The sequence below is a fragment of the Hylaeus anthracinus genome, unplaced genomic scaffold (genome assembly GCF_026225885.1).
Source record: "Hylaeus anthracinus isolate JK02 unplaced genomic scaffold, UHH_iyHylAnth1.0_haploid 11997, whole genome shotgun sequence".
NCBI lineage: Eukaryota > Metazoa > Arthropoda > Insecta > Hymenoptera > Colletidae > Hylaeus > Hylaeus anthracinus.
Genome location: NW_026534344.1, coordinates 12,197,197 through 12,210,887, shown reverse-complemented (window position 1 = coordinate 12,210,887; position 13,691 = coordinate 12,197,197). Strand labels below are relative to the sequence as shown.

Here is a 13,691-nt window from a genome sequence, read left to right as displayed (position 1 = left end):
TACAATCCCCGTGTCCCGTGCGAATCCCCTTCGTGCTTGTGTGTGGGCTTAAGAAGAGCTTGACGTAATTGAGTTCTTAAGAAAAGATCATATCAAGCCACTTCTTAATCTTAATCCCGTTTACCAGGTTAACCTAAGTCCATTACGTAGACACAAGGCTTTAGATAATCGTGGATGTTCTAGAAACACACTCGCAGCAAACTGGTATTTTCTTTCTACGAAATTCACATCTTGCCCCTTTCAGGACATAAAATTAAATTTAAGCGTGAATGTGATAAGCATAGATTAATCGTACACGTATGTTCCTACGCGAAATTAAATAAAGCAACAATCTATAGGGCTCGAGAATCTTTCTCGTCGTTTTCGAAACTGTTATTGATGCCACTGTATTAATACATTGAGCTTGCATTTATAATTCTTCATTCCTGAAAAAATTCACAAATCTTAAATTAAATAATAGGTTCGATGTTTTCAAATAAATGTTTCATTATAAATATGTACATGGATGAACTCTACACTTGTATGTATATAACGAAAAATTTATTTGGACCCATCAAACCTATCGTTCAATATAGACAAATTCCTTCAAACATAAAGGGTACGAATATTTATGAGACTGCCTGTATGTCCAATATATGAAACTGATATAACCACTATTACTCCCTTGCCAAAGAATCTGAAACACCATCAAGATCGCAAGTCTCGATCCCAGACAGGCCCCATGAAGAGGTTAAGAGCCATCGAAATAAATAATCAAGGATTGTACGTGCCAGGAAAGTGTATTAGTCGGACAGCTAATTTCGGTGCATCCAAGTATGGCAATATTTCACCGTTTGCCGATCCCTCCTTCGTCAGGGGTTTTAAGGTGGATACGTCACGAAAAATCGGCCGACTCACGTCACGGGGCGGAGGGTGGCCTGTATAGATTGCAGGGGTCGATAGCCGTCTGGTGAGACCAAGGAGCGACGAGGAGGACCCGAACGAAACGCCGTGAGTTGAAGGAAGAAGTCCCGAAGGAGGAAATCGGGAGGACGAGAACCAGGGTGAGATCGCAGAAAACGGAGAGCACGAACGACGGTCAGACAGACACTGGCCCGGTTATAAATGAGGAAAGCAATTTCCAAGTTGGCGACTTGACGAGCTCGAGGCCCATGGCCGTGCTACAGTAGCACTGCTACTCGATGTGGAAAGAGGGAACGTTAAAGAAGCCAACGGAGGGGTGGGAAGGAAAGGGTGACCGCCCCGGGTACGAGCGCAAGGTGCCGAGAGAACCGGTGGCGGAAGACTCAAGAAGGGATGACTAGACGAGGTAGGCAATATGGCGGGCGATTAATGGCTTTAGTTACTGCCGACCTGGCCGTGTCCTTCTAAAGGCGTCATTCTCTTACCTTGCCAGACTGTCTCCAGACGTTTCTCATTACCACCAGCCAGTTAATAGCGTGAACGGCGATCGTCCGTTTGAGCAGTACCCGAAAGTGGTTCGAAAATTTACTGCCCCATTCGATAACGCGTTTCAACTCGGGGAACGCGATTTTAAGGGCACGTTGTGGGGCTTTCGTTTCCTTCAAACGATCGGGAATAAAAAGACCGTAGGGGTAGTAGTTTTATAGAAGGACCAGATTTGTGATAAAATATATTGAAGCTGTTGATAACTGGATGGATATACAAGTTTGGGATTGATAGAGATTCGCAATGAAAAAAGAAATCGAGTTTCTGGGCATCCTCCTATTTTCTCTATAAACAGGATTTTCGTTTCCTTTTACGACTCGGCAATGTAGAACACTCGATCGACAAAGCAGATCGGTTTGTTGATAACATAGAACGCCCAGTCGGTAAGTACTTCAATCGATCAGAGTTCTACATTGCCAAATCTTGTCGACAAAGCACTCTACCATATTGACTGCGTGCCTCTTCCTATACTTCTTTCAAATCCATGCAATAAAACTCTCATAATATATTTTTTTATTACAATCGAAACCTCTCACTAAATTAGTCACCACCTTGAAATTCAACTGGCACTTATTTCCTTCAAATTAATTCTCCAAAATGACTTTCTCTTAACTGTCAAACTATCTTTCAAATGAATAAATAACAAACGATCGTCAAGTTTCGCATTTTGACACGAGTAGACGTCGGCTCTCTTTCCGTTCGAGCCTCCCCTCTCGCTCCTTTTTTCACTTTAGCGTAACCGAGTGTAAAAAAGAAAGTAGATCGGAGCGTGCACGAGCCGGCTCTTTTGCGTGTAGCCGAGTTAAACCGACGCGGTAGTGATTGATGATCTTTCGGCGTAACGATCGCCTCTATATCCGTGAACGTGGCGCTGAGTTAGGGTTCGAAAGCTGACAAAATGAGAGAAAGAAAAGGTGGAAGGCGAGAAAGAGAGTCGTACACTGACGTGGAAACGAACGAAGCTGCTCGTTATACCTGATTTTACAGGAATTAAAGAGCTGATTACGCGCCTCCGCCACACCCACGATTAAGATGGGCGCGGATTAAAATTGTGCTACCGGGTACATTGCTACCGGATTCCTTTCAGATAAGATTTATTACACCAAGCGAGATTCCCAAGATGAAAGTTGGACAAAATATTAAGTGCCTCAGTAACAGCACTAACTGATTGACAATCTGTAATTTTTGGTGCACATTCTTGTCGACAGAGTTAATATGGTTTTAAATAAATTAAAGGAATTATTTTCATATCTATTCGTTTCATTTGTTTCAATAAGTTTGAGTTAAAGAATGAAACTATTTTAATTAAATAGATATTATTGAAGCGTAAACGCATTCTTATCGAAAACAATCTTAGGAAAGTAAATAATTTCCGATATAACGATTGAGGTATTTTTATTATCCCTTTTCGAATATGCTAGAACTAGAAACTGTATAATCTTCCACACCTTAAAAATCGAACTTAATATTCAAACACGGTGTGTACCGTATCGTTAGAGATGCAAATTCGATCTGTTCGTAGACAGATTCTTGCGAATATTTTCAAGTCAATGAACAAGAGTCTCGCTTTCAACAGAAAATCGATATCGCGAACTTGATTCCAGACGTCTCAAGTGTACAAAGTGTTGACAACGTTCCATAGTGGAAACTAAACTTCGTCGACACCGAACGAGGTAACAAGGGTGTGGGAAGACGTAAATAAAAACTTTTATCGGCGTTACACTACAACCATATCTTCGACAGTAATTTGGCATGCAGTTCTCTTTAATTCTACTCGAAGTGATATGTAAAATGCAATCTAAATTTTCTATATTAATACTTCAAACCATAACAGCCAGTTCCCTCGAACTTAAACAACAAAAAATTGATTATACCATCTACTGGAGTCTACTACATTTTGCAGAATTATCAAAGTAACTTGCATATGGTATTTGTGTGTTACTCCTCCTTTGCAATTCAACAATCAGACCCTGCAACAATTATTGTATTAATTTTACTTCCAAGACGACGAGAGCAATAAACAAAACACGAGACTCTCACGAGTAAGAGGACCTGTGCAAGTACACGTATCACAGGACCACGAAGCGAGAAACGTTCGTGATAGCTAAGATAACAGAGGTTAAACGAACCCATAATCCTGTACTCCTCCTTTACAATTCAACGATCAGATGCTGCAACCATCCCCGAGAGTCCTCGAGGGTAGTTAATTAAAGGAGAACCGCCGAATATCTCTCGGCCGAAAATAACGACACGCTCGCCTATCGAGGCAAGTGGTGGAAAGTATACAAAGAAAAACGCGAGACGTGGACGATGAATGTTACCAGGGAGAGTCGAGCCTGCAGCTCTTCAACTATTTCCGGTATTCCCGCCGCATACGAGGAGACAGCGACAACGTGTCCTATACGCGATGACAAAAGGCGAAATATGGGTTGGATCATCCGAAATGTTCCGTGCTGGCTCTGCATATACTCGGCTACCAGGACCCACCCTCCCCCCTGCAACCCCTATCCAGCACTTTTTGCCCGTAATCACCGCTCGTGCCTTCGTAATAAATATAAAAGTACCCTGGTAGGGGGTGGTGGGCGCCGCTCGGATAGCTGATAGTAACGCGACTGTTGCCTTGTCAGAAAAGACCGGATGGCGAAGTAGCGGGGGTGGACAGGGTGCCAGTATATTATTTGGCGGGCCTCCAGCCGGCCGCGAGGCTCACTTCGTGCTTTTCATCTTAGGCGTACCCTTTTTCTCTCTCTCTACTCTTCTCTTTTTTTTCCTTTTTTTATTTTTATACATCGAACAAAAGGGATATAACGTGCGCTCCCGACGGCCAGGTGAGCCCTCGGTATCGATGACACGCCGTTCTGTTCTCTTGATTTTACACTTTTTTTCCGCGTACGTTGATTTGACATTTTCGTCCCGGCGCCATTGTGGACCAGCGGCTGAAAGGCCTCGATGCTGGCCGAATAACGACTCTGACAGTGGTTTCCTCTGAGAGACTTTGAGATTTCTACTTACGAGACATTCTCGTGTCTGGGAATGAGGTTGTTTCGTAGAGTGATCGAGGAACACGTTGGTTGTAGGCGAGGTTGGTTCTGGACTAGGTTGTTCGAAAAGGACTCCACCAGTGATGTTCTCCATAAAATATTACAACTAATTCAAAAGATGATGAAGTGAGCGAATACGCTCAAGAAGGCCCCAAGACTTAAATAAATATTATCGTTGAAAGCTCATCGAACATATTCATTCGCTTTATCATCTTGTGAGTATCTACAGTCAGTCCCGTAATTATTCGTACTCACTATATGTATTAAAGATATATGTCTAAAATAAATGATAGTTTTGATATCTCCAAATAAATGTTTAGAAATATATACACGTAAAAGTTTATTCATGTACATATTTATAACGCAACATTTATTTAGAGACGTCAAAAGTATTACTTAATTTAGAACAACTTCTTTAAGAGATATAGAGGGTACGAATATTTACGGGACTAACTGAATATTGGAAGCTTCCGAAGGCTACTCATTGATTTTACCATATCATGAAGTTTCAGTCCAAATGTATAATTGTAAGAAAGAATTCTGTCTTTATCGAAGTATGCTCAGGCACCGAGATATTCTCCATTGTTCCATTATCATCGGAACATCGCTTTCGGAGGGATAAGCTCGTCGATGCATTTTGGACACAGTCAACTTCGTTGAAGTACGGGCCATGTTGAAGTTGGAACAGGTGGTAATTAGACGGGGCCAAGTCTGGGGAATATGCCGCGAGCAGAAGAACTTGCCAGCGCAAGCTGAAGATGACGTACTTCGTCGCTGAAGCAACGTGTGGCCGAGCTTCGTCATGCAGGAGCATGACTTGACAGTTTCCTCGACCAGTAAACGGTTTCTTTCGCTGCAACTCATCGCTCAAATCGATCAGTTGGAATCGATAACGATTTGCCGTGATTGTTTCACCTGGTTTCGGGAGTTCAGACCAGGGAACACCTTTCGTGTCCCGCCAGATGCAAAGTGAAACTTCTTTTTTTGCGGTAAATAAGTAATTAGTATGGTATTGTGCTACCACACAGAAAAATCGGTTTATGAGATCATAATTCTTCCTGTTTAATTATATTTCTGAATAAAATATTTTCTGTCATGGATTGTTGGAAATTACCTGTCGAAGCAGAAGAGAACAACCGAGTTTGATCGTCGTCGCATGGATTTCTCTTTGCTTCAGATTCATGGGACAAAGACACCTTGTTTACTTTGCTCGTGTCGTCGCCCTGAAGGCATGATACAATAAGTATGGAAAGTATATAGCACGGTAACGACTAGAAACTTTAACCAAAAATGGGAATCAAATGAATACGAACGAAAACGTCTGCATAGGGTGGTTCCTCCGTATAAGCTCACTTTATCCTAATTTCACGATCAGACACGAATTTATATAATTGTGAAGATCATAGGCTAACTATATCCAAAATACATGCAAAGTGAAACATAAGTATTGACCCTAAAAAGCAATGGCAAATAGACGATAGCTGGTGTACGTATCCTAGATCAATTTCAATCTAAAAAGAACTCGTAAATAAACAATTTCTAATGCACCATCATAGATCAATTTCTACTTAAAAGGCACTATTAAGTAGACGATTTCTAGTGCATTTGTCACGCACCAATTTCTAATTAAAAAAAAACTTCTACGTATCCAATTGTCTCAGCCATAATTTGTTTACTCTGCACGAGCATATTCGCTGCAAGATATTCGCGTTTGATACGCTTCTGTCGGATAAGCGATTACTGGACTACCGCATGTTCATAAGTACCCATAGATAGATACCGGCTCCGGGGATCCCGTGTACACAGATTTCTCGGTTCGATCGTTAATGTACATCATTCGGATAAGGATCAACATCTCGTAAATATAAGCCAGAGGTGGCCCGTAACTTATAGCTTATTAAACATGATTTACCACAAAGTGGTCACAATGTAAAATAAATAACGATAACAGCGCCTAAGGATGAAGACACCGCAAGGGGTGACAAAAAAAGTATGAGAAACGTTCCTGGTCGCTAGTTTCGTCCTCAAAATGTTTCTAGCGACGAGCAATGCGTTTCCTGTTCCTTAAAAGGCATTCGAAGACCCTAACACAGTGGATTTTACTGCTATACCTCTGATATAACTGAGAGTATGCTAATAGTATGGTGGATATTTGTTTGTAATATTCTTTTAATTATTACCAAAAGTCACAGTGCCGTGCCCTCGCACGTGTACTCTAAATTCGAAGAGCATTTTACTTGAAGGTACTGTTGGCACATGTGAAAATTGAACCCTCAGGTATATTCACCATTGAATATACAATTGTGCCGTTCGCTGCACAAATCGATTAACTCCACTTTTTAAAAAATCATAAATTTAAGTGCCAAAGCACTTGGTATAGTCTACTTTTTTAAATAATAAAGATTAACACCATTGAACGACAACTTTTGTTTTATGAAGTTAATCGATTTGCGCAATGTGCAACGGCTCAATTGTGAAGGTATTTGACCGTGCCCACTGCAAACTACTGGGCCAGGTTTTTCAATTTTCCAAGTGTACAACACTGTTTAAACCGACGCAATGGCCGTGCGCTGCGGAAAGCTGCCCTCGCGGCCATCCTGTTTCGAACCGTGTTATGCACTCGTAAAGGTTAAGAACCACTGCGCTAATCCCTCGACGGCTACCTTCCGTGCGCTTGCACCGAGCGCAGCAGGACGAGTGCGTGCCTAGGCTGCATATAAGCGGCGCATTGACAGACCGCGCCGCATGACTCCCCTATTGGCGAACGCTTAGAGATGCCATAGCCCCCTGCGTGGGAATTGGAGCACTCTGCATACGGAGAATGGCTCGCTGCGCCACGACTCTGTGTCTAAAGACGACGAAGACAACGACAAAGAGGAGGAGGATCTGGACGATGCGCGGTGCAGCGCGAGGCACGAGAGAGATCCTCTCTATAAATCACAGCTCGAGCAGTTTCTCTCCGTGCAGAAGGTGGAACAATATCCTTTCCTGAGGTCTTTGCCTACCGTTGCGCCTACCGTACTCACGCGTTACCTGTACTACAATAGTACCCTAAAGGATCCGAGATGCGAGAGGAGCGGCTGATTAAATGCAAACAGAAAGAAGGTATCGAACGCTCGTAGATTGTACGCCGCGTTCGCGATTCCCGATCGCTACAACAATCTTGCGAGCGATGAGGAAACACTTGACGAGTACACCAGAATTTTACAGTCAGTGGTTGACGAGGATAATATGGTACTTTCGCGATAAATTGTTGAAGCAAGTTGTCACTCACGCTAACCACTCGAATGGGCATTTTCTGGATAGTCCAGCCACCACAATAGAGATAATCTTCTATGTCACTCGTGTCTCATCTAGAGTTAATTAACTACAGCACTCGCAGAATTAACCCTTGAAATTACGTCCACGTGTCCTTACGCAATCACGTGTTCTAGCTATCCTGCGGAACTGGTAAGAGAAGAGGGAAAAGAGAGAAGGCGATGTCTGAGGCGGAAAGAAGGTCAGTGGAGTATGAAGAGAATCCAGAGGAGGAGAAATGACTTAGCAAGAAGTTTGAGAGAGGAGGGCTGGAAAGGACAGCAGGATGAGAAGAAGATGGAAGTAAGTTCTTCGAGGCTACACCAACGGCCAGAACAAAAAACAGGGCCCGTAAGGATACAGATAACGAACTTATTAGGAAGTAGATACTCACATGAAAAGTATCAACTCCCAATCGACACTCAACAACGATCTTTAAAATGATATAAAGACACATCAACGACGAGGAATTCCTAAGGCTAAATTTGCAGCCCGATGTTCTCCAGGGCGTATTCGAGGATGCCCGTCGTGGGACTCGTTAGCGAGTCGAATCCGATACGGGCGCACTTATCGCCTCGCATCGCCTGCGCAAAGTAAACGGCTGAACACCGTGCAACAGACAGTTCCACATACACATCGGTTCGGGATTGTCTGCTTCTGGTTTCGTTCCTGGCCCCGATATATCCTCTTTTCTGCCAGGACGCCCCTCCGCCCCCGCGCCGCCGCCGTTACCCAAAGGCTTCGCTATTTTTTCACGTGCCCCCCCACCGACTCGAGCGGCATTATTAATGACCGCGGAAACCGCGTCAAAGATCTCACGAGCGTGCGCGAGCGTGATCCGTCCGCGTGTACGATACGCATTTTTTTTAACCGCGCTATGCGCCGCGGTGATGAATGGTGGCTAACCGGACCCGGAATGTTCTTGTCCCCCACCACGCCAGGTGGCTCGCAGGGGTGGGAATCGGCGAGATCCGCGGACGAGCTACTAGACGCATCGTGATTTATACGCGGTCCTCGCATATGACGTGCCATTGTGATTTAGGTGCTTAGATATTAACAGGCTCTGCTCGCTCCGGACCGATACGCCGCGACTTCCCGAAACCGCTATTTCCACGAGGAATTTTTCCGCGGGAATAGCTGATACAGGAGGAAAAGACTGCACCGCGAGCAGCGTCCGTCACGATTCGATTTCCACCTGATGAAATCGCGTTATTAACGGCGGAATGATAACTGTGCCAATTCCTTGCTTCGAGATAGCGTTTCAACTCGGAGTTGACCCTTTTGGGCGAACGTGGGGGTTGCTGGAGGTACGATGGGAGCGATGGTGGTGAAGAAGGTTCGGAAAGGGAGCGACGTGGGTGGCAAGCTTGAGGATGTGTCAAATTTTCTTTGCTTGTATTGGGAAAAAATTGTTATTAAAAATGGTAAGACAGTGGAAAGTTATAGCTAGACTGCAGAAATTTATGCATTTGTAGGAACTGGAAATATGAAGAATGTATGATGATGTGCATTAATTAAAAAATATATAAAACACATGTCTAGAAGATAGTATAATGTATATTTTCCTTTAAATTTCATTTCTTCGTATATAGCTGTAAAAATATGAATTTCCATAAGTTCAAAAATATGTAAATATCATTTCTTCATATACGTTCTAAAAATCAAATAATACGTATGCATCATATGTAAACGAAACCTCGTGACAACTTCTCTTCTCTGATCCCTCCTGTGAAAAGAGCATCCCCAATTACACCTTCGCCTTCTTCAACGCGGCCACCTCTTGCTCCAGCGCGGAGACCTTCCCCGTCAGCTTTCGGACCTGCTCGTTCAAGCCAGCAACGCTGTACGGCAAGGTATCGGAGGAGCCGACCATGCGATCGACGCATTTATTCAGGATCGCGTCCTCTCTATCGGCCCCGGGTTCGTGAGCCAAGCATTCCTCGATCAGTAAATCACTGATGCTCCAGTCCTTGATGAAACGGATGTGATTACTGCCTAGGTACCAGGTCATCGGTGCACGACATCGATAAGACCACGGGTTACCAGCGATCAAGATTTTCCGAAGTTTCTTCAGCTTCTTCAGCATATCTGGCGACAAGCACGCGCTCAGCTCGTTATGGGCGATGTCCCAAACTACCAGCTCGTGCAGCAGATCGTAAATTTTCGAATCTATATCGACGACGCGATTCCGCCACAGGATTAACGCCCTCAGGTTTGGTAATCCCCTGATCCACGTTGCGTCGATCTTGCGGATCTTATTGTTCACCAAACCGAGAATTTGCAAGTTGTCCAGACCCCTGAATGCGTCTGGCTCTATTTCTTCCACGCCACATCCGGTTATGTTCAACTCGATCAGCGAATCGGAGAACTGCGCGAACGCGTCCGTTTTTATCTTGCTGATGTTCGAGTTTACGATACTGATCCCCTTTGCTCCAGGTGGTATCTGAAACTATTTAATTGGAGTGCTAGGTTAGTGTTAGGATATTGAATTAAACAATCAGAGTGGTTTATCAATATTTAATTCAAGCAGAGTAAATGGAAATTTGTGTTGAAAGATTGTCTGTTGTGACTATTTCTCAGTTAGACTTTGTAACGTGTCACGTATGCTATCCTCAATAATTACTCGTGTATTAAATCTTTTTATTTCTTCGTATTTTATTTTACAATTGTTATTTTATTGAACAGCTCCGTAACAAAGGTACGCATAAGAATACGCTTCAGTTTTTGTAACAACGATTCGAGGTAAAAGCAAAGAATAGAACGCAGCTGACAGAGCTTTCAGAGCCACTTTAAATTACCGCATGATTTCATAGTAGATATACGAAGTGACCTCCATTGGATGCTACATACTCGTTGATACGCCCTATCACGGACTGTCGCATGCGTTCGAACGCTTATGGCTGATTTCTATCTGAATTGCATGCATCGATTATATTGCGTGTTATTGATTGTTTATGTTGCGTGAGAGAAGGTCAAACGAGATCGCTGATACGGTCTCTCGGTATCTGTTGTAATAGTTCTTGTGTCTGATTCAGAATCGCTTCGCATAACTCGCCACTACACGCTTGAAATAAGAGGTGGTTGAACCTATGATCGCTGAGACATTTTTCTCGGGTATAAAGCGCGGAATAAACCTGTCAATATTGTATGACAGGGCTTTCAAATCATACTACGTAAATAGATAAATAGAGAGTGAGAAATCATGCAAGATATTAGTCATGCGCTGTCGTACTTCACGAACGATCAAGATCAAGACCATTCAATTAAAAGCAAATCCTGTGAAATTTTATTCTAGTTTCTCGGCTCGTTTCTGAAAGATTAGAAGGTTTCCCTCTAAAAAAGAAAGAATCCCTCCACTCGAAAAGATATATCGACAAAGTATTCTTAAATAATTCAAGAATTAGTACGTTTCACAGATTTTGGATGTTCGCAGATGAAGAATATTCAAGAGCTGAAGAATTTCTAACGCTGATACTTTCACGATAATAACATTTGCCCTCCATAAAGCATTTCAGATGAAGAAAAAGTAGGTCGTTTGAAGCGATCGGCTTCAGGAGTCTCTACTAGGTCCTCCGCAGTTCTCGAGAGTATCGCGATCATGCGAGGTCTTCAGCGGGAAGATAAATGGTAAACAGTTTCTCACGTTCAACTGATTTAATCCCTCGCACTGGTACCAATTTTCTCGGCCATTTAATCCCGGAGTACAGGTCGCGAGGCAGGAGACCAGACACGTCGCGAGGACTATAGATCCGAGCAAGTCTCTCATCTTGGCGGAAAATTTCAGCAACAACTGTGTCTCCCCGGCGTGCGATTCGCCTTTTATACCGATTCGGTTCGGCTGCGGTCGAGGCTTTGTCACGGTCACCGTCGTGCCAGATATAAAACGGGAAAACCGACAGTTAAAAACAAGAATCAGACACAGCAAGACGTACGAACGACGCATACTAAATACAAGCGCGTTGGCGCAGTGAAACGGCTGTCCGTGGACGATTTTATGTCCTGGTAGCGTGGGTGGGAAAGAACGTGGCCATTTTTAGTACTTGGAGGAGTAAAGAATGATTTCTGTTAAGTTTCACTTAATGAAGTGAACTTTTTATTAAGTTTCTATAAGACTGCTATTCGTTCCATTTTTGTTTAATGAACATGAGGTAACATTATATGTAAAATGCCGACACAAAGTCTGGAGTATATCTGGAAGCTCTCAGTTCTCCAAATAGATGGTTAAGCATTCTAAAAAAAAAAAAAAGAACAAATCTAAAAGGTATCTAAAATGAGAAATTCTTGAAATTGAACTACACTTTCGAAGGAACGAAGATTAGAGAAATGAAAGGAATGCAGGATGAATGGAGGTGAGGTTAAAACGAAGTACAAATTCGTACCCAGTAAGAACGTGCAGAGAAAAGAAGGTCTATGATCGGATAATTAGGATTCCACGTTCGTGTCACCGATGTTAATGCCTCCTGCAGTGGGAACCGGTTCCGCCGCTCGAGACGCACAAAATTGATCGCAATCCCTGCAATTTGACGCCTCGCGAAACTCCCACTTTAAGCTCGGGGGAAACCCTTTCCGCGCGTATTAAAACGTTCAGGATGATAACTGTATGATTTCACGATAATAGCAGTCGGCACGCTGTCTCGCGCTTTGGTTGTAATTTGGAGTCGCGTTTGTCGCATCGCTACTCGTTGCTATTTACGTTTATTGATGGTTTGTCAAATACCGAAACCATCCTGATGCTCTTACGAATAATGCGAGACTGATAAAAGCAATTTTAAAACGAACTCATTGGTAGACTGTAAGAGACTTGAATACATTTTCTAATTAGAATGGCCATTTTGCGAAATCCCTATTGCAAGAGCAGACGTTAAAATTCTATCAACATGAAAACAAGACAGCAATGTTTATCCTCTATGGATATCCAACTATACATTGTAATACTGAAGCAAGAATGTGTGAATTAATTTTAAATGCAAAGCATTTAATCCTGTATAAAAATAAGTATATATAATAAATGTCCTCTAGATAATTTCTTAAACGATGGTAGCTTCTGATCAATGCTTCATGTTCAACGGATAATTTCACGTCTGAGAACGTCCGAATTCCCACCCGCGTTTTGAAATATCGAATGATGCACCTTCCTGATAACACCTACGTGTTTTACCGACATTAAGCCCCACGCAAACTGTGCCCGGCACATAATAATAAAGAGCGTTACTTCGATCGCACTGTAATCACCCGAATAAAGCCACCTGACGATGCCGCGGCGTGGGTGCATTTGTCACTATCGCGCGAGCGAATAAAGTGTTTGCATACTCCTACGAAACGATGGAATACGATGATAACAGCCTCGAATGATAAAGCTGCGGCGTATCTGGCGTACGCATCGCGATAAGGAAGGACTGCGAAGCGATCCAAAATGGCATCAAAATGCGTTAACCCTGAGTTAACGTCTCCTCGACCCGTCTAGACGCGAGCAATTTTATATCAACTTGTTAAAAGTTATATTAACAAGTTAATTTTACGTACAGTGGCCTATACTTCGTTTTCAATTGGATTTTATTCTTCGAGCAATCATCTCTGAAATTTAAAAAAAAAATGACGGCTAAGCAAATGCTTCAACGATATTGTTGAGCAAAATAAGAATTACTTCAGAGTATCAGAGTATACACCCAAAGAATTCCACGTCCCAAAAAGCAACATCACCTTTCCTCAAAAAATAAAACATCTTTGCATTCCTGATCAAGACTATCAGCGATAACGTAATCGTTCAAAGCCACTGAATTTAAATTATCCATTAAACTGCGCTTTCATGACAATCGAGTAAATAAATTTCTTCATCAAGAGGGCATTCACGTGCAACCTTTTTGCGCCGTCGCGTAATTGCTCAAGATTCGAGTCCGCGTATCA

The 13,691-nt window shown here is 42.9% G+C and overlaps 1 protein-coding gene across 1 annotated transcript; it reads right to left on the bottom strand.

The window, feature by feature from the left end:
• Positions 1-9,422: 9,422 nt before the first annotated feature.
• Positions 9,423-11,591, bottom strand: LOC128889532 (leucine-rich repeat-containing protein 15-like). Its single transcript, XM_054147228.1, has 2 exons — positions 11,431-11,591; positions 9,423-10,236 (listed from the first exon to the last, which is right to left on the bottom strand). The coding sequence occupies exons 1-2, from the start codon at positions 11,551-11,553 to the stop codon at positions 9,535-9,537; spliced, it is 825 nt and encodes a 274-aa protein (XP_054003203.1). The 5' UTR covers positions 11,554-11,591; the 3' UTR covers positions 9,423-9,534.
• Positions 11,592-13,691: the final 2,100 nt, after the last annotated feature.

What these genes read in the sequence shown, in the direction of transcription:
- LOC128889532 (XM_054147228.1), bottom strand. Translation starts at nt 11,553, where the DNA reads ATGAGAGACTTGCTCGGATCTATAGTCCTCGCGACGTGTCTGGTCTCC. An exon ending in AGGGATTAAATCAGTTGAAC is followed by an intron (nt 10,237 to 11,430) that starts GTGAGAAACTGT and finishes CCAATTAAATAG; the next exon opens with TTTCAGATACCACCTGGAGC.